At 39.4% G+C, this 25007-nt stretch overlaps 1 protein-coding gene across 1 annotated transcript in view; it reads left to right on the top strand.

Annotated features, from left to right (window-relative positions):
* The window catches only part of DISC1 (DISC1 scaffold protein), a 200590-nt gene extending 176451 nt beyond the window's left edge, over positions 1 to 24139 (top strand). The window contains 5 exon segments of the mRNA XM_032183944.1: positions 4915 to 4959; positions 14536 to 14653; positions 21469 to 21566; positions 21568 to 21633; positions 23824 to 24139. Of these exon segments, the coding sequence (XP_032039835.1) occupies positions 4915 to 4959; positions 14536 to 14653; positions 21469 to 21566; positions 21568 to 21633; positions 23824 to 23847 (351 nt within the window). The 3' untranslated portion in view covers positions 23848 to 24139.
* Positions 24140 to 25007: the final 868 nt, after the last annotated feature.

The following is a 25007-nucleotide window of genomic DNA, read 5'->3' as shown; positions in this document are numbered from 1 at the left end:
GCAACCCACTACAACCATAAAAACTGAACAAAACACATAGACTGTTTTCTGGTTCTGGAATTTGGGCTGGTCAATAGTTTTTGTATTTTAAGGATCTGATTTTTTTTTTTCCTTATGGGATATAGAAGATTTACACAATCAAGTGCATCTTACAGTTTAGGTAGTAATGCTGGTTGGATCTCAGTAGGTGTGACAGGCAGTATCTAACCTCTCAGAGAAGAGCTAGCTGTAGCATACTGCTTCCTGCCATCCCCCAGCAGTTCATCACAAGGCAGAATATAAAAGCAAACAAGTGAACCTGACACATTTCTTAAAAATCGTGCTAACCTCCTTTTTAGTGCTTTGAAGTGGAGAAGATGTTAAAAGGCAGAAAATGTCTTGATTTGTAAATAGACTTAGTTGAAAGTTATGTTTTCAGATTGGATATTAGGAAAAGGTTCTTCACTGAAAGGGTAGCTGGGCACTGGGACAGGCTCCCTAGGGCAGTGGTCAGGGCACCAAGCCTGCTGGAGTTCAAGAAGCATCTGGGCAATGCTCTCAGACACGTGGGTTGATTTTTGGGTGGTCCTGTGTGGGGCCAAGAGTTGGACTCAGTGATCCTTATGGGTCCTTTCCAGCTTGGGATATTCTGTGATTCTATGAAAGGCAATCCACTTTTGCAGCATTAAATGCTCTGTTATATGGTATTGTAATGTTTTCATTTCAAAAGTGGTTTATACTTGTGGCTGTGGTGGTTTTACCTTGCTGGGCAGATGGACTTCACCACAACCGCTTTCTCACTCCCCCTCTGCAGAAGAAGAGAGGGAGAAGAAAGTATGCTGGGGAAAAAAAAAAAAAGGCTCATGGGTTGAGATAAGGATAATTTAATTAAAGGGAAAAGGAAGAGGGAAAAACAAACAAACAAAACAAAACAAGAAAAAGCAAAGGCCACACAGAAACACAGGGAGAGAAAAAAATAAAATTCTCTGCTTCCCATCAATGAGCTGTGTTCAGCCGTGTCCTGGGAAGCAGGGCCTCAATACATGTAGTGGTTGTTTGGGAGGACAGATGTCTTCATAATGAGAGCCCCTCCTCTCCACTCCCTTTCCCAGTTTTTATTACTGAGTGTGACTCCATACCATATGGAATATCTCTTTGGTTGGTTTGGGTCAGCTGCCCTGGTGATGTCCCCTCCGCACCTCTTCTCCACCTCCTGCCCACTGGCATTGGGGTGGTTTGGAGGGAGTCCTGCTGCTGTGCCAGCACTGCTCAGCAAGAGAGGTAACACTGGTGTGATACCAGGGCTGTTCTAGCTACACGTGCAGAGCACAGCACTGTGTGGGCTGCTGCAGGGAAAGTTAACTCCATCCCAGCCAGACCAGGTACAGCAGCAAAACAAAAAAATTGTAGTGATGTGGATTTTAATGTCTACCTTGGCCGTGTCTGTCACTTTCATTCAGAAAGTCTTACTGTTGTGCTTTAGTAGTCTTACAACCATTTGTCAAGAGATAGCATTTATCAAGTGGAGGTACCTACCGGAAAAACACGCATTTGTCAAATATACTTAGTTAGATATTATTTAACGAGTCTGTCCCCTCCCTGTGAGAGGGGTAGCCTGATGTGGTTGCCACATTTTTAGAACAACCCTTCTCTTCAGCTGGGTCATCTCTGTTCTCCATTAGGGAATTTCTAAACAGACAGCTGTTGGTCACTGAAGCAGAAGGAAAGAGTGGCATTCTTTGTATTGAGAGATTACTGAATTGCTAGGTTCAAAACAGTACTGCAAGTACTGCAAGTACTCATAGCTCATGAGTATATGCTTTTGAAGGTGCATTGCCTTCCCAGGTAATTAATTCTCCTGATGGTGAAAGGCTATAAATAAAGCATCCCAATTATTTATCATGTTCTACCTGGCTAAATATTACTGAGCAGTGGATTTGTTTTTATTGATGTATATTATAAATGCAGTTTTCCTGCATATAATTATCCTTCTGTGTAGGTTTAATCAGAAAACAAAGAAACAAATAAACACAAGAATTAAAAAAAAAAAAAAAAAAAAAAAAAAAAAGAATAGAAGAACAGAAATAACCTCTCACTTAGATCCTCAGATACTGCTTTGCAGAAGGGACATTTTTCATTTTTAATTAAATATCCTCACTAGATCACAAGATATGAATGTTCTCATATAAAATATGCAAGGTATAAATTCTTTGAAAGTTCAGATATTTTACTGTCATGTGTGAGCACAGGTTTATTAACTGTCAACAGTTACTTTATAGTTCTCATAACTGTGTTTTCTAAGACAGTAGAGAAATTTTTCTCAGTTTGTTTATGCAGCAGACTATGGCATACCCCAAATAGTCCTGCAAGTCAGGCTTCCTTTGTAAAACTGACTGTTAAGCAAGGAAGACAATCACATGGTTTGGCAGCTCAGGTTACTGAAACATCATGACTAATTTTTTGGTCAAAATTAAATAAAGTGAGGCCAGTAAAATTAATCCTGAAACAATCTGAGTTACTTAAAATTAAGGTGTACCCTTGTCAGCTACAGATAATTTATTAGAATATAGTATTTTTAAAAGTGCTGACGCAGACTTGTAGACAGTACTTTTAGTCTCAGTCTTGTCAAAGTCAGCTTGTTTTCTAATGAAGTTAAAATAGATTCTTGATTTTTCATGTAAGCGTGTGTTCTCCAGGTAGTGGCTGTTTTGCTGAAAATGAGGTGCCCTGCCAGTGCAGTTCTAGTTTGTCTTTTGCTAACTGAGATTGATTTTTCTCCCGAGTCTCTGAGGAATTCAAGATGGGTTCTAGTTTTCATCCCAGAAATGATCCATACTTTTAAACTGCAAGTAATATTGCTCAGGTTGCACGTGAGTGAAGTTGCTGTGGTCGATAATATGTAGTTAGATGCATATATATGAATATGTGAGCGATTTCTAAAGTATGCAGTAGCGTTTCATTTCTCTTCAGACATTAATGCCTGCTTATTCCACTACTTATGAAATCTTGCTTTATTTTTTGTTTGTTGATAATGTATGTGTAATCAACGCCTTTTAATAATGCTAGCAGCATCGATGATAACTAATAAACATAGAGATGTGTGTGTGCTGGGACCTCCCTAACACCAAGTATCTTGATGAACATGAGTATGTGTGTACCCGCAGGCTTGAGTTCCTGACCTATCCTTTTTTCTTCTTCTGCTATCTGGCATGCTGTGCAGTGTTCCCTCTTAATCACTATGAAGGAAAGAAACACCTACTAGATTTCAAGAAAATTGAGGTGATTAAAGTTACAAGGTAAAAACCAAAATTCAGTAGTGTTACCTTTCTTGTAAGTCAGCATTTTTGGTAGTTTTCCCATCAGAATTCTTTGTAGATCATTTCTCATATTTTCACTTGTTACTGAAGCGAGAAAAGAGGTAAGAGCAAGGGTTGGTTTTCTTTCCTCACCTCTGCATACTTCAGTTTTGCCATCTGGGAAGATGTTTAGAAGTCTTTTTGAAAGCATTAATGTTGGGAAGGTTCTATCATTGTAAAGCATTCATTTTATTCACTGTTTTGAAGATATTAAATGTTTTAAGTAATATTAATTGAGCAGCTATGAAATATTTATAATATTTAATGTACTGTCTGTCATTAAAAAGAAGTCATCACAGCATATGACACAACATTTTTCAGAATTTAGCAATAGCAAGGAACAAGAAAGCCTCAGTTAGCGGGCTGCAGCTCATTACTGTGCATTGAGATAGCCTGTGATCCAGGAGGCAAATGTGCAATGTGTAAAGGACAAAGCCTTTAGAAAGCTAAATAAACTGTGCATTCATTTGAGTTTTAATTAAATATTGTATTTGTGGAGCTTCAAATGTAATTTGGAAACTTAAAATTTAATCATCTTTTTGAATGTCAGCATTAAGCATCAGTGGAAGTCAGTGTTTGAATGTTTTCTGTATTAATCCAAGCTGGAAAGGGTTGCTATAAAAACAGGAAGCTGGCTTGTATACAATGATCAGATCATTGTTGTACAGTCACACATGTGGTTGTGCAGTAAGATGCCCCTTAGCTGCGAGTGATACTGTCATATCTATTGGTAAACACGCTAACTCTTTAGACAGAGATAACAGTATCTCAGTAAGTTTAATGCTTACAAGTATGTTGCAGTAAAAATAGAATAAGAAAATGAGTATGGTAGGTAAAATACATCTAAACAGCTTCTCTTCATATAGACTGTTGAAATATGCAGAAATTGTAATGGTCTTATGCAAGAGTAATGATTTTCTACTGTATTATACATATACATACATACCTGTGATACTAAGTATTGCCCTATCAAAGCACTATCCCTATAGCTGTTTATTTAGATATTACCAATATTGTTGTTTGAGATAAGTATTAATGATTTTCCAGGAACGTTAACATGAAATTTTTAGACTGCTCCTCAATCAGTGAAAAATTGCCCAATTTCTTACAGACTTTACATACAAAGTAAGTTTTGAAAGAGGAACTGTAGTTACCACATGTTACTAATAAAAACCATCAGTGGGGGCAGAATCTCCTGCCCAAAATCATTTAGAGGGTTTGTGCCAGAAAATTTCTGTAGACTTCTGAATGGTGTTTAGATCAGTAAGAGCTTGGTAGAGAAGTTTGTCTCAATCTATATTTAGTCTTTCAGTTTTAGAGGCAGTGTTCCATGTGGGTTTTAACAGGGAAGCCAAAATTCAGGCTTTAATAAAATGTATTCAAATTTAGCTTTAAATATTGGGTGGCTGCCACGGCCCCATTTGAAAAGCAATTGAAATGTTTCATACATCTGTAGCAAAATGATGTAATTGTTCAGCTTATATAACTTTTTATGTGCTATGCTGTTTTTGTAAGTTCCATTGAAATATTAATGTTTACACATGTATGTACCATATACTTAATAACTTATCTGCAACAGGTTGTGGAAGACATTTCATTTGGAGCAGAGGGTCATTTATCTGAGGTAAGTGTTTTCTAGGCAGTATAAAGTGGTGACACTGTACAGACTTTTCTGGGGTTGAATTAGAACTAATGATACCTGTTCTTATAGTGTTACCTTTTGGTAAAAATTTGAGAGCAAAATCACTATGTAGTATGTAAGCATTTAGAAAAACAACACAGGCACAATCAGAGTTGGCTCATTCTTTTTTTTCCATCGAAGATAATGGCAAAATTGCTGCATATTTCAGAGAGTTTATAGTTAAATTTCACTTTGCCAGTGCTTTTAATTCAAATGAACAACAGAAAGGATATGTTGGGGAAATGTAGAACCAATTATAGTTAGCCAACCTCACTGTAGCACCATAATAATGCTTAAGAATGGAACAAAATCATGATGTTTTACTTGGCTTCTTGTGTACCACTAAAAATGCCTTTATAAATCCTCTTGAATTTATTTGGAAAGTATAGTAGCATAGAACAGAACACATATCAATAAGATTTTTGTCTGAATAAAAATAACTGATATTTGTCATTTTACTCTATTTTCATAAATAAAAAGATGTCAGATCATAGTCTATATATTTGAGCAAAGTCCAGGATAATTGAGTAATATAAGATGCCCTATGAAAGTGATGAGAAAAATCTGCTTGTTACTGTCTACATACAAACTAAGAGTTTAGGTAATATATGTGTAAGGAGATTGACAGTGGTTAAAGGAGCTGTACGGATTCAGTGTGATCAGTATGCCTTGGGTTGAAGCCTACATATTAAGGAAATTTAGTATCCATGCATTTTGTCCAGCCAACAAATTAATTACATGAGTAAGTAACCCCCAGTTCACCTCCCATATTAGTATGCATGCCACCTGACAAGTACAAGGGACAAGGAGTTAGCCAAGCAAATGAAAAAAAAAAAAACAACACACACAAAACCAGAAGAAAGTTGCAATTTGGGATAACTATTCATATGAGATATTTCTTTGGATCCTCACCAATGAATCCAAAGGCTGTGGAGCAGCTGGAATGCTCCAGGAAAGATAATCTACTGCAAGACCAACCTCGGATGTTGACCTTGTATACAAGGGGACTGACATGAGAACATGCCTCGGATGGACTGCTTAGCTTTGTGTGAATTCAGCATAAATGAAAATGGAAATCCTTGACAGTGGATGTGAACTGTGCAAAAAAATGTTCACCACAAAATGCAAAAAAACTCTCTCAACTGTGAATTTTGCTTTGAATTAAAGCAAAGCTGCAGGTGCTTATGTCCATGGATGACATGAAGTAGGAGTGAGTAGTCCCACAGAATAAAGGTATCAAAAAGCCCTACTGCCAAAAAGGCAGCATAGAGGAACGCTGGTAGTGATAGATGCCAAGGTGACAAAATATTTGCTTGAGACTAAAAATTACTTATGAAAGCTCTACTGTGTGCTTGTGTGCAGCAGTGAGATGCACTGAACACCCAGACCCTCAGTAAAGAAGTTGTCCTTTGCTTAGCAGGAGATGTGCCCAGGACATGAGAGTGTCATGCATGCTGGGCTTATGTATGTGCCAGAGCAGCCAGGCGTGCAGGGGTACTGCTAGGGAAGTCTTCAGCAAGAGCTTAATATCTTACGCAGGCAGAGGAACCTTACCCTTTTGAAGTTTTGAGGGGAAAAAATAAATAAAGAGAATCAAGAGCAATAATATAAATAAAGGAAATGGAAATCAGTTAGAAAGCCAGGCTCTACCACGCTGCCACAGCTGGATTGAGGTAGACTTGTAGACAGCTTTATAAAGGATCTATGAAACTGTCAGCACTCTCTGCCCTGTCAAGGCTTTGCCTAAATGTTCCTTTAACGCTCTGGTCCCTTAATCCTTGTCAGTCTCCCCGTTGCCTGCAGGAGAGCTCCGTTACTCATTCCACATTGTTGCATTTTAGTGACTCAGGAGCAGAGCGAACAATACTACCAACCACCTATAAATGATACCCAGCTATGCTGACTCCTAGCACAGCGGGACGTGGACACTAGAAAACAATTTGGTGCTTTTGTTTCTCTTCCAAGTCCTGGCCCACTGTGAGTTTTTATTTGTAAGTCGGTAAATAGCCTTATCCTCCCACAGCAGGAACTGGAATTGTCCCAGTTTAATTAAATGAGTCGATGCAGTAGTCTGTACTGATTTTAGGAAGCCTGCACTCAGGGAAGATCTTGAATCTACTAGAGATGAGAATGGGAAGACTGCTGTCACACAGACTGCAGCAGGGTGCTGGAAGGCAATGGAGAACTCTATTCTCGCAGAGATGATTTTCCAAGGATGCTCCTCCATAGCTGTAATGGAAGATATGCGAAGGGAAGGATTGCCAGCATCAGGCTGTAATTTTGATGAGTCATTTAACACTCCCATGTGTTGTTGTATCCCTGCAGAGGAGGGAAAAGGATTGGTGCAAGCAAAGGGAATGTGGGAAAAGCACGTGATGGTGGGGGAGGTAGCTCACAGTTGCAAAACAGCTGTCTGGAAAGCTTCATGCCTGAGTTGTTGCATATGAGAAACAGGAGCATGTTGTAGTGCTGAAGTCTCCTAAATGTGCATAAACAGGCTGATGGAACAAGCTAGCAGTCTGTAAGTGGAAGATGATAAGAGCAGAAATAACTGGGGAACATCCTTGATCCTAGTTCTGTGGAAAGTCAGAGATCCACCTCCATGAAAGAAAATCAGGGAAACAACAGGTAGGAGGAAACAGCAGATGATCGTCAGTACCCTCCAGAAGACACCATATTTCTAATAAGGCAACATGTTCTTTTGGTGCAGAAAAGAGCAAGCAGTTACAGACCATGTATCCATCCATGTCAGAGACTCTTCAGTGGCCCATAAGAATTCTGAAAGAAAAGGAAAAGGTATTGCTAACGATAACCCTGTGAAAGAGTAGTGCACACTATAAGAGCGAACCAGGAAGACCACAGTACACACTAAGTTTCAGTAAGCAAGAGATGCATACTGGCAGGAGACTTCAATGGTAAGCTGTCTGTAAGGGAGAGCTGAAAGAAAGCATCGGTATGTCCTTGAATAAGAAAGTTAAGTGAGAAGATAAAATGAGGGCAGAGTGCAGAACTTTTTCTTTCCTTTATTTTCTTAGTTTGAGGTCTTTCTAAAAATAATAAACCATTATAAATGTAATGCTGTTAGTATTCACCACAAGGTAGCAAGAGAAGAACATGGTGAAGGGTCTGAAGGTAAGTGAGATGCACTGAAGTCGGGCTAGACTGATGAAATTCCTTCTGAAGTGCATAGGAGCCAAGAAAAACAATCTCCAAACCATTAACAAGCTTCTATGAGAACTCCTAAAGGAAAGTTGAAGTCCCAAGGGATCAGTAAAAGGCAGAGTTGGTATTTGCCTTTAAAAAGGAGATAGGCCAGGAGTCTATGTGCCAGCCAATGTAATTTCAATTAGGATTAGAATTCCAAATGTTCCTGATAGATTGAAAGACTAGCCTGAAATCAATAAGATGTGATATGTTAAAAGACAGGTGCAAATTGCACTCAGGGCAGAAAAAAAGTTGTGTTTACGTATACAGATGGTAAATAGCAGCTAAGATGACAATACTGCGGAATGAGAATCTGGGGTTATAGTGGATTGCAAACAGAGTGGGATTCATTACCTTGATCCTGTTGCAAAGGCGGGCAAAAGTCATTTGCAGCTTCATTAATGGGAATGTCAGTTGTAAGAAATAATTACTGTGCTTAGCTGAGAATGTCAAAGCCTCCACAGGAGTATGGCACTGGTCTGGGTATCCCTGTGTGGAAGATAGGGACATGCTGAAGAAAAGAAAGAAATGAATACAAACAAAATGTTTAGAAATCTTGGTCTGGTCAAAGTCAAAATCTTCCGTCACAGAAAAAATAATAGTAAAGAGGGTAACGATCAGTCATTGTGTGCTGCGTGAGGATAAAATGAAATGAAAACAAGCAAGGGAAGTTTGGATTAGGAAAACTTGCTCGCTGTAAGGATGGTTAAGCCCTGGAGCAAGCTCTGCCCTGACAGCTGGAACTACAAAATCCCTGTCAGCTGCTGAGAGCTGTATGGACAGGCATCAGTTGAGGGCAGTAACGGTGTGCTTGATCTCACCACAAACCACGGAGGGGGCTTTTGTGGCCCTTTGTTGTGCCCTGATTGCTCTTGCCATGATTCTAGGATGGCGGTGGTTGGGAGTAAGGAGCATTATTTTCAGAGTATGAGATTAGGCCTGCTGTCAGTGGCTGCTTTGCCCTTCTCACCTACAGCACCTGCCCAGGACAGTGCACACAGGACAGCAATTCTGGGATGCAGGGCAGAGGCAAAGGCTTCCTTCACTTCAGACACTTTGTGGCTATGCAGCTCACTAACCAAGGGCACACACATGTAGCCAGCATGTGACTGAAGCATCTGCTCAAGCAGGACAAGCATATGGACATTTCCATTTTGTTTCTAGAAATGATTTAAGAGATGCCCTAGCCTGGCTTTTTGGAGTTTCAAGTGCTCACAATTTCCATTAACTTCTGCTAGGGGTGAGGGCAAGCATGCAGCACTTCTGCAAACAATAAGTCACTGTTCTAAGCCTTGTGCCGTAACAAAAAGTATCTGTCTGCAAGGGCAGCTTTTTGTAGTTGTTACTTATATTGCTTTGAATGATTTTAACTCTTAGAGGATTTAGTAGAGGTGAAAAAAATCTGGCTGTGATGTTTTGCATAAGGTCTTTTAAGGCTTCTATTTTTCTTATTTTGTTAGGGTTATGATACTGCTAGTTTAAAGCAAGGCAACTCCTAAAAAGTTCCTGTGTATTAAGAACAAATTTTAAGGATTTATCTGGGAATCCTGCTTCTCAGCACAACAACCAGACTAATAGAGGCTCTAATCCCTAATAGAGTTAGATTAATCTAGCTACTAGAATACTGATTCTTCCGTATAAAATTGCTGAATTGGATCCAAGAGAGCACAGAAGGAGTTTACACTGGAAAAGCTGACCAAACATTTTACTCGAGTAATGCTGTCGAGGAGCTGTTGCTCATAGGTGACTAAAATGGCTTGTAAAAGGGTAAAATGAAATGCAGAAGACTAAAGTGGAAGCCATTTCCTCTGCTCTTAATTCGATGCACTGATGCTATGCAGCGTCTGGGACAGAATAAGAATTTTTATTTTGCATGAGAAGGCAGAAGAATTTCTTCAGTTACCACCATAACAAATAACAAGTCAGACCCACGTTTGTACCATTTTAACCTGTTTAAGGATTTAGAAATAAAAAATAAATCCCAACCAGCTATATACCCATTCACAGAAAAATCCATAAAGCAAAATTGCATCTCAGCTCTTTCCTGACTGCTGCAGTCCCTGCTAGCTGCTTTCTAAAAGCGCTGTTAGTGCAGAAATAACCAAAGAAGTCTTAAGATTTAGAGCAGCTTGTAGCATTGACATAACCTATGAGCTTGGATGAATTGTGTTTTATTAATATGCTGAGCTGGAGGCAGAGTCCTCTTTCCTCTCAAAGATGTTGATCAGTGTGAAGTGCCACTTTCCAACCAGGAGCTGTTCTGAATAGTTTGTGTGTCACTGACAGTGGTTTCCTGTTTATATAGACAAATGCCAAATAAAAATGATACCGGTTATGTTAGTAGGCATGGAAGGCTCTGAGAGGGACCTTTCCTATCTAGTTCTCTGGGTTAGCATACTTTTTTTTCATATGAGGGTCCAGGGACAGGAGCTGTGGAATTGATTGAATATTTAGAATTCTTCCTGTATGTTTTTGAGAGCAGTGCATGTTTTTACCATCACATGTATAGCTCTTGATATTAAACTAGGGTACCTAAACCAAAGTTATAAACGTCTGCACCACCACATCCTTCCAATCCAAAATAAGAATGGCCATTATATACGTGTTCAGTATATAATCCATGTATGATTATATACAGTCTATATGATAACTCTCCTGCATTTTTCCCTTAATGTTTGTGAGTACGTCCTTGAGAGACGATGCTTGTCTAAACTATGGAGGATCTTCTCATTTCAGCTGAAAAGGCAGTTCTGTGTCATACAGATGCAAAAATAGTTCATCCATACACTATTATTGCTAGATTAAAGCTGCAGAATGCACATTAAGTTTTTAAGATTAACAAAATGTAACATCTACCTTATGGAGATACTTTAGTTACACCGCAGAGCAGCCATAACCATACAGTTACGATTAAATTGGGTACAAGTGTGCAAAGACCTAAATAAGTTTGATTGGATTTCTACTTATTTAGATTTCCCTGCTTCTCTGTATTGATGGAAAAATTCTTCATTGAGCACACAATTATTCCTAGTACTCATTTTTCATTTATCTTAGTTTCCAAAGTAAACACGATTTCTGTTACATTTTAGGTAATTCATTGTGTATTCAAAATGTAATAAATCAGGAAGATTTACTGTATTTGTTACATGTGAGCTAGAACGGAAATTTTACTCCAAGGGAGAATCTAAGTATTTAGTTGACGGAGGAATTAATGTGAATGGCTGTAAGAAGTACAGAATCTTATTTCTGAGCATGTTTAGCTCACCAGTAGACTCCTTGTCAGAAACTGCAGCAGGGTGGAAGCCCCAAATATGGGTGAGTACTGATGCAAAGCACTGTGAGATGCCTTTGATACAGAATTAGCATTCACCTGAAGTCCCAGGGGCTTGAGGGCTGGATCATGGCTTCCTTCTGTCATTCCTGGGACCTTTCTTTACTTGACTGTAAAGTTTTATTTTAAAAGGAAAAGAAAATGTCAAATGTGAAATCAGATTAGGTAGCTGCACACATTTACTGGTGAATTTCAATGTGAATTTGAGGCTGTAATTATATTCTATCTTGAGTTTTAAGGGCCTGACCACCTTAGAACTAGGCCATACTTGCAACTTGGAGCCTTCTTTGCCAACCATGCCTCTAAGCACTGTCCCTTGTCAGCATCTCTCATCCCATCTGAAGTGCAGAGAAGGGGTAGGTCTAGGAGATCCGATTTGCCCTGTATGCTCACTGGCACTGATTAGGGAAAAATTTCCACTGTGGATGTTTACAGCAGGTCTAAACAAATGCAGACAGTGCACTTATCATTTGGATTAGCTGCTCAGTGAACTCCTTGTGTTTGCATCTACTAGCTGGGAAACAGGGCCATTTTAAAGTGTAAGAAATAGATCTCTTACAGCCACCAGTAGCAGTGCTAGTTTGTTAACCAGTTCTCTGGATACACTGTCCTACTGTCAACAATATCCCCTTGATAAAAGCAGTAAGTGGATCAGACAAAAGTATACAATATATTGATGTTACAAGAGCTAAAGCCTGCTTTTTACAAGTTTCTATAAGATACCACTTCTTCGGGATCTGTACAGGACTAACTCATTTTGCCTAAGTACACAAGCTGTAGGAAGAGTCTGATTTGAAAACTTTGTTTGTGGCTTTTGTCTGTCAGAGCAGTCCTGAAGAGCTTGTGTGTTAATAAAAGCTGTTCTTCCTAAATATAAATTCCTAAATTAACTGATGATGGGGTGGCACTGCATGTTTTTTGTCCTGTTTTTCTTGCCTTTGAGATGATGATTAAGTGAAGATCTGATTTTCCATGGGTAACGAACTGCCATGGAAAAGTGTTCAGAAGTTGAGCTTTCTCCAGAATGGCCATCACTTTAGATGTTCTTTCAGAACAGGCAAGTTTTACTTACAATTTACTGATTCTCTTCTTCCTAGCATGAGACCTAAGTTCTTTTAGACAACTGTCATCTGTTCTTGCATGTGTGTCAGTGTCATAGAGTGATTCATGAAAAGCTTTCTGTTGATATAAATTGCCTGGGTTATCCCACTCCCTAGAAGCATATGGAGTCCTGCTGTTTTATTGAGTAACGATTGAACAGCTGGATGGAAGACTTGTTCCTCATCTTTCATCCTCAGTCTAGAGACAAGGACATTCCTAGTCGATGTAGGGAGAATGTGCATGTTCTCCTACCTTGTTCTTATTTTGAAAACAATGGGTCAATTTTACACCTATAAACTCTGTTGAATTCTGTTGTAGATTCTGATACTCGATAACTCTGAATTTGGCTGCTCAGGTATCACGTACAGAGCCAGGGACTCAGCTGGCTGGTTCTCACGTTGTGCTTCTCTGCCTCTAAGCTGTGGGCATTTGCAACATAACCTGTTTCCAGCTCACTTGTCCAGGCTTTGAGCTTGTTGCATACCCATACGATCTGTTGAATAGCTGTGTCTGGCAGAAGACATAGGAAGGCAAAAGGTCAAAGCTCTGTGCTGTAACAGAGGATGTACCAGCAAGCAGACCTCTTCTGACATTTGACTCTACGTACGCACTGCGTGACGCAAACACTAAGGGTAGCACAAACTTGAGGTCTGGTAAATGTGTTTACCAAAAATCAGATTTTCCCAATGGGCAGCATTCCAACAGTTTTTGGCACAATTTCATTGACTGAAGACTTGATTTCGCTCAAACAACCACCGATGCATGATATTATGGATCAGTGCAAAGGACTCCAATACTTCTTCAAAGGAGCAAAAATTTTCTGATATTTGTATATGGACACATATGTAGCAGGCTGTAGATGAGTACATACTCTAGGTCTAGAGAAAATTCAGTTGTCTGTATTCCAGCTGATGAATGATCTGTTTTTTTCAATGTAGCTCCAGCCAAACTTCATCCTGACACCATAATCTTTTCTTTACAGATGTCCCCTGTATTTCACTGTAGACAGCACTATGATGCCTTGGAGGGTGAAAGGCTAATCTCAGTGCTGCACAAATTGGTTGATTTTTTTCCCCACTCAGTTATGCTGTTTATTTGAGTCATTTCTCAAAGAGGAAGTCAATACAAAATATAAAAGATACAAATTACCCTTCTGCAGTATATCTGACAGCAAGCAAATCTATAGGAACAGCCTTTGTAATGGGTTTAGAATACTTGATTTAAAATAGAAAAAGCCTTTGCCTATATAAAGGTCTAGGTAGACAACCATTATTTTTGAAAATTTATACTTATTTCACCATAACATAGTAACAAAGTGTAGTTTCATGTTGTATTCTGTAAGACTTCGATGTGTTTTCTCTGATCAGTTGAACAGTCCCCGAGTATTCTAGCCAGATTTTTCTTCAAAAGGCAAGTGCGTTTTTGTATTTATGTGAGATGCTAAAAATGATGCTTCTTGAAATGTTGAAATGGCCTAAATGTGTAAATCATATTTACAAAAACAACTTGAAATTTAGGAACCTAAATGGTGTAGTCAGCATGAGTTTTCCCTCCCCTGCTGTGGTGAGACAACAGGGGAGAGGGAGAGCAGTTCAGTCTTCACACCCCTTTAATCCTCTGCTGAAAGTGAGATCATGACTTTTTTTCTGCTGGGAAATAGACTGCGACCACAAGCACATTCCATTCCATATAAATCACCAAATTATTATATAGTAACAACTTTTTATCTCTTTAACCGGAATTTGGTTTCAGGCAATATCTTAGCACTGCAAAATATCATATCCCATCACTAATATTTTATTTTGCCCTTAATTTGATGGAAATATGTAGAAATGTATAATCATCAGCAAACATGCTTTATTTTCTTTTTCAACTTCCTTTAGGAGTTCTTCATATTTTCCACAGAGTTGGATGAAAAATGTGAAGCAATAAGTGAGAAATTGGTGCATCTGGAAGACCAACTGCAAACTTCAGTCTGCAGAGTTGATGAAGGAGTTATTCATATCCTTTTTGATGTATCTGTAGATATATATCTAAGTAAGTATGTATGTGAAATATTTGCCTTTCAGATTCACATAGAGTACTAGTTCTTAAGGTAGATTAAATATATTAAGACAAGAAGAATTGATTGTCTTGCTGAAGTGGGAGTATTTGTTGTAGCAAGTTTACCTACAGTGCATTTGCACTGTGGTCTGATCCAGCCTTAATTGATTTCAGCACAATATAGTTAGTTCTTTGTAAAGTGAAATTAGGCACTGAAACACTTTTATTCTACTGTTACAGTCCTTTTGTTGGTAATGCACACAAAAGTGAATAACTAGTGCACCAAAATTAAGCATCGACACACATGCATTTCTCAGCATGATTTAGTTAAATTAAATGCTACATCATTGACTCAGACAGTGTATACTGTCACATGTAATTTGGCTTTCTTTACCTTTTGAAAAAAAATGACCATCAGAGGCATCATATGGTATCCTATGCAATCTAATCTGCCTCTGACACTCCAGTGCAAGTGACCAGATGAGATGTCTTATAAAGCACTCTTATCTCTTTCTGTGCTTCATCTGTCATTCAGTATCTGATTGAAGATTGCTTAACCTTTACAGAGGCATTTGTTGGGCCTTCATCTGTGGAAATTTTTCAAAATTTAAGAGCACAGAGTATTTTTTCATTTATGATTTTCATAAAAAACAAACAAACAAAACAAACGAACAAAAAAAAATACTACACACAAGAGATTTTATTCTTCTAAGAAAGGGAAAAGAGAATAAGAACCAATGAGACTAAAGAAGATGAGAGTACTTAGTTCATTAGTTTGTAATGGAAAAGAGATAGTAGACAAGCAGATAAGGAAGAAAGATGAATGCATTCAGGTTTGGAGAGATTAGCAGGCACCTGAAGGTGAGCTGAGGTGATAATGAAACCAAGAAGGATTCGGTTTCTCCCAAACAGAAGTGTACAGTCCTCCAGGAAAGAGTGTAGAGAGCTGTAGCGCAAAACTAGAAACAAGAATCAATAGAGCACGTGGAACTACTACCTTGTTTTAGGTAATTAGGCATCTATTGCCAACTATTCCAAAGTTTGTTTTCTAGAAACCCGATTTCTTTAAAGTTATTGGCATGAAAAGCTTTAAGGAAAAAAAAAAAAAAAGTGTCACTAATTTGTCACTACTTCAAATCTTTTCTAAGCATTTCAATGTACAAAAAAAAATATTTTCTTGTATTTGCCACAGGACAGTCTGCAATATTCTGTAGATCATATTTGCAGCATACATGCTTAGTTGCAGTTTTAGTTCCCTCGACTCCATTCTTTTCAGAACTACGTGCACGTATGTGTCTTGCATATGTGCAGAGTCCTTCCTCCCATAGGTATGTTTGCTCTCAAATGAACTTTACACATTAACTCTAGTAGAAAAACACTGAGGCTTGGATTTATGGGTTCTGTTCCCATCTTTGCAGTAGACTTAAGTTCATATTCAGACCTGTTCACTAAGACAGGTCCTATCATAGTTATTATTTGCTATGCAAGGTGCAAAAAACTGAAAGAAAGATTTTTTGATTCCTGAAGAAAACACACTGCATGTATAATAGTATTTAGTTGTATTTTCTATGGACCATGTATGTTTCTTTGTAGCTGCTGAAACTGGATGAGAAAGCTGCAAAGATAAAGATCTAATCACTAGAAGTTGAGGAGAGTTGTAGATTAATCTCATTCCTAGCCACAGTTGTCTGATACAGATCTGATTTCCCCTATCGGTGAAATTCAGTTCACATTATCTAAATGCAGAAATGCACACCCTGTGATATCCCGGTCCTCCTAGCAAGACCATCAGTTACACAATAAGAAACCATGTTTAAAACATAGGGACATAGAGAGAAGCACTTCAGCAGTTCAGCTACCACTCATTAACATTCAGTTGCTATTTCAGAGGTAGTCCAGATCAATGTGCATAAAATGTTACCATCTGGTACATGTAATCACTGTGCTGTGCTTCAAAAAAGGAATGAGAATAACTACTACAGTGCTACAGACCTGTAGATAGTTTTTTTGTTTCTTTGTTTTCAATTAAAAACTGCCCAGTGCCTATAAAGTAAACTTTTGCTTATAGGTAACTAGTCTGTATTGCAGGAACCAGGACTGAGACTGGTGCCAATAATTAGCCTCAGTAGAAGAACCAATTATTAATAGATGGAGATACTGTTTGCACTGTAGTTCATTTGATTTTAAATGAAATTACTTTTTATCGTAAATGTTGGGCAATTATGCAGTCTTCGTTAAAAATCTGTAGCACTCTGTGAGTAGCATCTTTAAAGATCTGAAATTGTAATGAAGGCAGGCTATGTTTTCAAACTCCTGGTTTTTGGTTATTTTTGCCCTTCTCCTCACCCCCCTAAAAACTGTCTTATATATAAATCCTACAAACTGTGTTAGGTCAAAAATCTGACTGGGGGCTGCACATATGTAGATTAGTACTGTTGTCTTATTATTAGAATACTTTTAAAGACCCCACTGAGAAAAATAAATTCCTGATGCTCTTGAGCCATTTGCCAATGTTTAGTGTGTGTCATAGCTTTGATTAATAATTAAGTTTGTATTAGAAGAAAAATCCCAGATGTCACTGTTTTTCATTCTACATTTTGATGGCACAGAACACTTAAATCAACTGTGCTGCTAGTTGTAATTGTCAGCACAACCTGAACAAAGGAGAAATCCAGTGATATTTCTTGGTCCTGAGTATTTGCACAGACCCACTTGGGATTCTCATTTAATATTGAAGCTTTCCACAGTAAATATTAAACTGTACTTTTGTATAAAAAGCATCAAACAATGGGGGAGTGTGGAGAAGAGCTCATCTGGAGCACTATGACATATTTGCTAACTTCAGTGTGGTATAACCAAATAAACCCACAAAACGTTCAATTAAAGTTAATCATTGGAAAGTGTATGAAAACAGTCCACATCATTAATTGGAAAAACCAAAGGAGGAGAGGTGACTCATTCTGGTGTCTGCAGAACTGATGAGAGGTGTTACTTTCCTGACAGTAAAGGCCTGGAATTCCCAGTAAAATTAAATGGAGCCTATATTGCAATTTCACAGTCATTTTTGTTCTTAATTAGCAGTTGCGTTTTGATAGACAATTTGAATGCATGTAATAGTTCCTCCTGGTGCAAATGCTTTTGTTGGAAGAAAACCTGGCTATACTATTATTTTAAAAGCATACAATCCTCCCCCCCATGCCATAAAATGGACATTTTAAAGTTGTTTTGAAAACAGAATTTTGTGCCTAAACATTTATTAAGCATTGCAGGTCACATTGCTAATCCTTCACGTTTATGATATGGTAGGCTTTCATGTACCTCTTGCTTTACACTAGTGTAGGTTTTCCACAGAATCAGGAGAGTAGAGTTCAGGCCCTGACTGTACCTCACCTGTAGGAAATTTTGGGATCCCACAAGAGTAAGAATTAGCAATGGTGTCCTCTTTGATTTTAATTTTGGGTGACAGGGTGGTGGTTCCTTCCCAGTGTGTGTCACATTGAGAGAATGTGGTTCCACCTTTCTTGGTCGTGCCGTGAGGTAGGTCAGTGCTTTTCCACCCGTGTGCATCTTTGCCTTCAGTCTGAAACATGGGTCTTTCCAATTAAACACTGAAATGACTTACCCCTTTGCAGGTCTTTTGGCACATGCTGTGTAGGATCACAGTCATTTAGGTCGGAAGGGACCTGTGGAGGTAATCTGGTCCAATCTGCTTGCTCAAGCAGGGACACCTAGAGCTGGTTGTCCAGGATCATGTCAAGTAAGGTTTTGAATATCTCCAAGGATGGAGACTCCACAACTTTTATGCTATTTATGCTACTATGTGAGTAGCTGACCACCCTCACAGTAAAGAAATGCTTTCTTGTGTTCAGATAGAATTTCCTATTTTTAAATTTGTGCCTGTTGCTTCTTACCATTGAGAAGAGGAGTCTGGCTCCCTCTTCTGTATTACTGCCTTTCAGGTATTTATACACATCAATAAGTTCCCCCGAGCCTTCTCTTCTCCAGGTTGAACAGTCCCAGCTCTCTCAGCCTCTCCTCATATGAAGGATGCTCCAGTCCGTTAAATCAGTCCTGTGCCAGACATGCTCCAAATACTGACCGATCTTCCTCAAGACTTTTTAAAGACAGAGGAAGTCAAACAGGTGAAAAGCTTCAAATAAGAGTATGTTTGTGTTGCACCATTGTTGCAGAAAATGGATTGGGTTTGTGTGACGCTGTTTCCAATTACTTTAACTTACTGCTTGTTAGACATCAGAGAGATTTTGCCTTTTTTTTTTTTTTACTGGAAGATAGCAGAACCAGAAAACATTCCTTGTTGAAACTTGGTTTGGCTCTGGCCTTTGATACTGGCTCAACATTTGCATGTGGACCCATACACATTTAAATTTTTTTTTGTTTTTAAAATGGATAAAGCCGGTCATCCAGACGTAACGTCTGTATACAGATAGAGATTCCATTCTCAGCCTTATGTCATGTATTTTGCCTAGCCATAAAGGTTTGTTTGACAGTTGCAGGTCTACACCTGACTGTGGTATTATTCGTGAGTTTACTGAAACTCACTGTAGGTAAGACTACACAGTCATCTTTCTTGTTGCTCTGTCTTTCTGTTGGTTAAGAGTTTCTTTCCTTGTCTCCTTCCTTTTCCTTCATGCTTCAAGATTTCTGATCCACTGGCAGTGAAATGTTTCAATTTTGCATTTTTTTTAATACCTGAAAAGAATTTTGTCATCTCTTGGGATATTACAAATAACAGCATGTAGTCAGAGACTGCGCATCAGAAGTAATTAAATTTCAGAGGCTTCATGGTGTTCATAAACTGAAGAATTTCTCTTTTCACAGTCAGGTTTTCAACAGAGTCTCTTGATTAAATTGCAGAGTTGTGGACAGTCCAGGACCACTTATAAGAGAATAATAATGTTTCTTACCTCAGAGAAGCTGTAAGGCATAATTAATTTGTCCTTGTACAGTGCTTTGAGATCCTAGGATAGGAGAAGTTGAGCGTGTGCTGCTGTTACTGATTAGTCATTAGTGCTGATACTGAGTAGTCAGGGACAGAATCCCTTTACATTAGAGCTGTCCAGAAATTGAAAGTATGCATGAGTACTCCTGGTGAATGAATTAAAAGTAAAACATCATAGCAAATGTTACATAAACGCATAAAGATGAATTTTGGAGGAAGTGACAGCAGAATCAGAAGCAGCCAAAAGGCTTCTCAAAGGCATAACTGTGACTGCCTGGAAAAGCAGTGTTTTGTGTGGCTTTCCTCTGGTTCACTGTAGTCACAATTTTTCAAAAGTAGAAGCTCACTTTTTGCAGTCGCATAACCTGAGGGTGTCTTTTTTCTCTTGACATTGCATTGACATCAGGGTCGGGTAAAACAACATTTCATAATGGATGGGCTGTGTAAAGGATAAAGCCTGTCCTTGTGCATTATTCTCCCTGTGCAGTGTGGTTTTGAAAGCGAGTTGTTTCAATGTCAACCTGTTTCATTTCCCATGAAGAAGCACATTCTGGTTTTCTCAGAAATCCTGATGGTGACTTACTGCTAGGGATGAACTTATTTCTCTTTCCCTTGAACCCCTTTTGGGGTCTTTGCCCTGTAGCTGTATCTGTACAGGAAGGAATGCTGTTCTCAGCGTGGTTGAAGATGGGCCTTAAGTTTTGTTCACATAGACTTGGTTCTTGGTTTCTCTCTCTGATTTGGCTCCCTCTTGATTTGCTCTCTGCATTGTGTAAGCTAGGGGAGAGGGGATAAAGTTGTTTGTCTTAGTGTGCTATGTCCAGCCCTTGTACTTAGATTCAGAGGTGGATAGTCTCACTGACATAAGAGTAAGTTTATCTGCAGAAAGGGTGATCTATTGATAGTACAAGCTGTGTTTATTCCCAGGAGAGACTAGTGAACAAAACAGAAAGCTCTACTGCCCCAGGAAGACCAGCCACCTGAAATCTTGTGCATGTCTCAGCTGTTGCTACTGCCTCCTGTCTCTACGTATCTCTGGTCCTACCTGCTGGTGTCTGCTCACTGCTGCACCCATTCACAGGTTGGTTACCATCCCCAATTCCTTCCCCCTGTCATTTTGGAGCTGGGGAAAGAGGGAAGGGGAAGGTCAGCACCTCGTAAGAGGCAAAGACATTAGCCATTCTAAGTGCCTGGCAGGAAACCTGAACTAGACAATGGAAAATAAGTAGGGCATAAACACTTTCTCTGCTTTACAGTAGAGAGGATTAATTTTGCCACCTTGCCTAGACCCCCCTACTTCCCTCCCTTGTCCTGGCACACAGTGCCTAGCTCACCAACTCCACACTAGCTCTGGTCAATTTTCTTATGTCTCAGACCACTCCTGTTGCTGTTGGGTCTGAGCCACCCTATGTCTGGTGCTCAAAAAATCACCATCCAGCGGAAAACCAGGGGCTAGGTCTGCTGCATCCACAATACAATTTCTTCATCTCCCTCCTTCCCATGAGAACAGCATCGGAGCAATATCCCCTATCCCCTCTTTTCTTTCTGTTTTTTTTTTTTTTTTTTTTTTTTTTTTTTTTTTGAGTGCTAAATAATGCTACTTGAGAACTTTTCCTGGATTTTTTTTTTTTTTAAAAGCAAGTGAGAGAAATGTATTAATATTTAATCCGAACAATTTGGAAGAATTTGAAGCTACAATTAGATAGCCATGACCATCTGGTGTGAGCAACGGAACAACAATTTATTTAATAACTTGGAAAGAGAAAAGGGGCTGCCAATCACCTATCGATTTATTCCTTAATAAAGCTTGCACAGTCTCTGCAGAGGGAGATCCAGGTGGTGAAGGAGACACTCCAGACCGTGCTGGTGCAACTTCAGCCAGCCAGGGAGGCAGGAGAAGAAAAGGCTGGAGACTTCCTCTGTGACAGCTGGTGTCCAGGAAAACAAGACTTGGAGGAATAATGAGCAGAAAGAACTGGTAGGATGACATTAATTCACAAAGGGTGGCTTTTAGTAACTGAATACTGTTTTACCAAGCCTCAGGGATCTCTTCTCTGCCTGCATAACTAATAACTAAATCAATTATGGAGAAACAGAGCCTGGAGGTCTATCATCAGAAGTATTCCACGCAGCCTCACATGCTTTGGCACAGATTGGGAAACAGCTTTCGGAGCAGAGCATCCCCTGTAAATGTGTAGATTACAAATTGATACATTTCAAGTGAGTCTGCAAAGTTGCCTTTAATGTCAGTGAAATGTTCTCCTTGAAGACTCGTAAACAGTATCTGTCTTCCTTACTCATGGATTTTTTTCCCTGATTTAAAAATGTAGTGTTAAAGCTGGAACATCTAGTATTTCTTGTAAAATAGCTGTAAGAATATAAGAATTTTTTTTTTCCCTTTGGCTTTAACAGCTCTCTTACACTGAATGTATTTGCACATTCCTGCCAATAATTAAATCAATAGGATGAAATTCAAGCTAACCAAGTTCTTTTAACTGAAATTTGGAGCTTGTTTACTCAGTGGTTTTGAGTACAGTAGAGGTAACTAACAGCAGCCCCTACAGCAGTAGTTTAACTATTTTCATTTAGGTATTAATATAAACTTGTTTTAGTATTACAGGGGTTGTAAAGTGCACAAAAATACTATGTTGCTGATTTGTGCTCCTTGTATTTAAGTATCATATGAACAGTAAATCATTTAGGTCTCCTTGTAAAGTTTATTATTACTGCTATATTATTTTCAGCTTCCTTATAAACTTAAGAAGGAATGCATTTTTTTTTTTTTTTTTGCAATAGACACGTATGTATATACACATACTTAAACATGTATTTTTAATAGGAAAGAAAAGCAATGTTCCATTGAAGCCAACTAGAACAAATGACCTATATTTAGATCATTGTTCAAAACGGTTAATACCTTTAGGAATTCATAATGTACTCTTGGATACCAGAATGTATCTGATACCACAAACTTCTGCTTCTGCCATTGGGTTGCAGAGGGAGAATTTAAAAACAAAATGTCTCTGGTTCATTTATTTTAAGCCAGTAGATCAAGCAAGTGTCTTGCAACTCATTACTGTACTTTTTAATACTATTTGTATGATATTTTTAGAATTATTTTGCTTCTGTTACTTCAATTACTTGTTTTATAGCCACTTTATGATTTTTTTTTTTTTAAATTGGAAGGTCATTGGACTACTAGCCCACTAAGATTGTGTTCATTTTCTTCCATGTGTTTTAATGCCAGTTGAAACTTCTACCTCAATGTTTAATACATAGGGAGGAAAAAAGTGCCAGGCAGCTGAGCCATACAACAGGGTTATAATTGCATCCAGGTGTATACGGTTGTCAAACCAGGGCAGCAGAGCTCAGGTGCTTTCTGTTGTCACCAGATCCTTGGGATGGAATTACACCCCTGTAATTCAGAATGTGGTTGACTTTTATCATTGTACTATGTATGGATCAGCATCTGTGTTGTGGTAAAGACTCTTGGATCCTTACCTTCCATGGACTCCAGCTCTCTGTTCCCACCCCCAGTTGTGGATGGAGGTCTCTTGCCACCCTGCTAGGTTTGTTTCTCCAGCGTTGCTGGACTGACCCTGTTTGATAGCTCCCTCCCCTGCTAGATCTGGCACTTTCTGAAATCGATGAGTGCAGGTGGCAGCCTGCAGTTTGCTGACATTCAGCCCACAAAAGGACTGGCCCACTTGGGAAACCCTGGCTGGGCACACATCCCATGGCTGCCTGGGGACAGCGGTCAGCCAGAAAGCACTGATGGGAACCCACAAGAGTTCAGGTCAACAAAAAACCAACGCACACTGACAGGAGAGAGCTCCCTTACAGCGGTATCCTAAAGACCACTACAAGCTGCTTGTGCACTACCACCATAAATATCCAGCAATGAGCATTTATAGGATGACAAGCCTGCTGCAAGGACAGCCCAGAGATAAACAACACACTAAGTAAGGCCTGATGGCTCTCCTTTCCAAGTGCCTTAGAGCCAAGACCAGCCACGGGTCAAGTGTGAAGCCTTCCTCCATGCAGCAGCAACAACAGGCACGGTTACCCTCATAGGGACGGGACAAAAGCATTCTCATTCTCCCTAGCATCATTTCTTGACAGCGTTCTCATTCACTTAACAAACCTGCGTGGCTTTTTTGTTTTGCAGCTTCAGAGTGCTGATGCATTTTAATAAAAACTCAGCTCATGCAACCACTCTGATGAGACACTGAGCTCCTGAGGAGGAGGGAAACTGAATCAATCATTCATATCATATGTGTATGTATTAACATTTATTTTATACATAATATGGACTACTACTACTTTAATTTATTATTCCATTAACTTCACTGTTTGTTGTGGGAAGTTAGAGCCAGTAATCATTCCTTCTCAATGTACTGAATAATAAGCATACTAAAAAAAATAGAAGGTATACTATGCAATGTATCGGCTGCCTTTTATCTGTGGATAGAAAACTTCCGAATAAAGAGAAATATGTTTTTAACTAACCAAATGTCTGTTTGGATTCTGAGCAGTGCATAAGGTTTTACAAATTTCATTCTCGGGAGAGGGGAGGCGGGGTGAAGAGGGAGGAGAAAAAAGGAGAAAACGTGCATGACTATTACTAAGCTGTTGACAGCAGTGATTCCTCTGCTTGGAAAATTCTGTGATGCCTTCTGGAAACAGTCTAAAAACACATCCAAAACTAGATTATCACAGCAAAAGGAAGCTATTTGCAGTGTGAAAAGGAGAGAAATATCCAGTGAGCTATACAGGCAGGTAAAACTTGTGCTTGCGTCCTGGCTTGGCTCAACCTGGCTGCCTCTCTCACCCAAGGGAGGAAAGCTCTTTCCTCACCTGTGGAGAAGGGTTGAGGGAAGGGACTGTGTCTTTGCTTTGGCTCCAACACTACCTGAGGTCAACATCACGCTCACACACCTTCATTGCCATGGTGGAATGATGAGAGGTAGGAGAGCAGCTGTAGTGCCCCAAGGATCAGTTTGGCACACACATACTAGGGCGTTGTCACCTCCAGGTAGCCACTGGTCTCCCATCACCTGCAGACACGTGTCAGCAGAAATAAGCCCCTTTTCTGCCTGGCACATGCATTCTCCCTATCTAAGATTCCAGCCCTCAAGAGGCTTGAGGAGTACATGAAGAGCCATAGAGGCTCCGTGCACAGAAATCCCTGCCACAGCATCGAGCTGCAAGAAGAGAGCAGCTCACCTCAGGCACACCACTGCATTTGCTTTGGAGGAGGAGGAGTGGGCTGTGTTTAACACCCCCCCCCGCACAAACGTTCCCAGGGGCAGAAAGGATGCGAGGGGAACAGCACCCCAAAGGGGTGTTTAG

The sequence above is a fragment of the Aythya fuligula genome, chromosome 3 (assembly GCF_009819795.1).
Source record: "Aythya fuligula isolate bAytFul2 chromosome 3, bAytFul2.pri, whole genome shotgun sequence".
NCBI lineage: Eukaryota > Metazoa > Chordata > Aves > Anseriformes > Anatidae > Aythya > Aythya fuligula.
The sequence above is the reverse complement of the archived record's forward strand: the minus strand, read 5'-3'. Positions and strand labels throughout refer to the sequence as shown.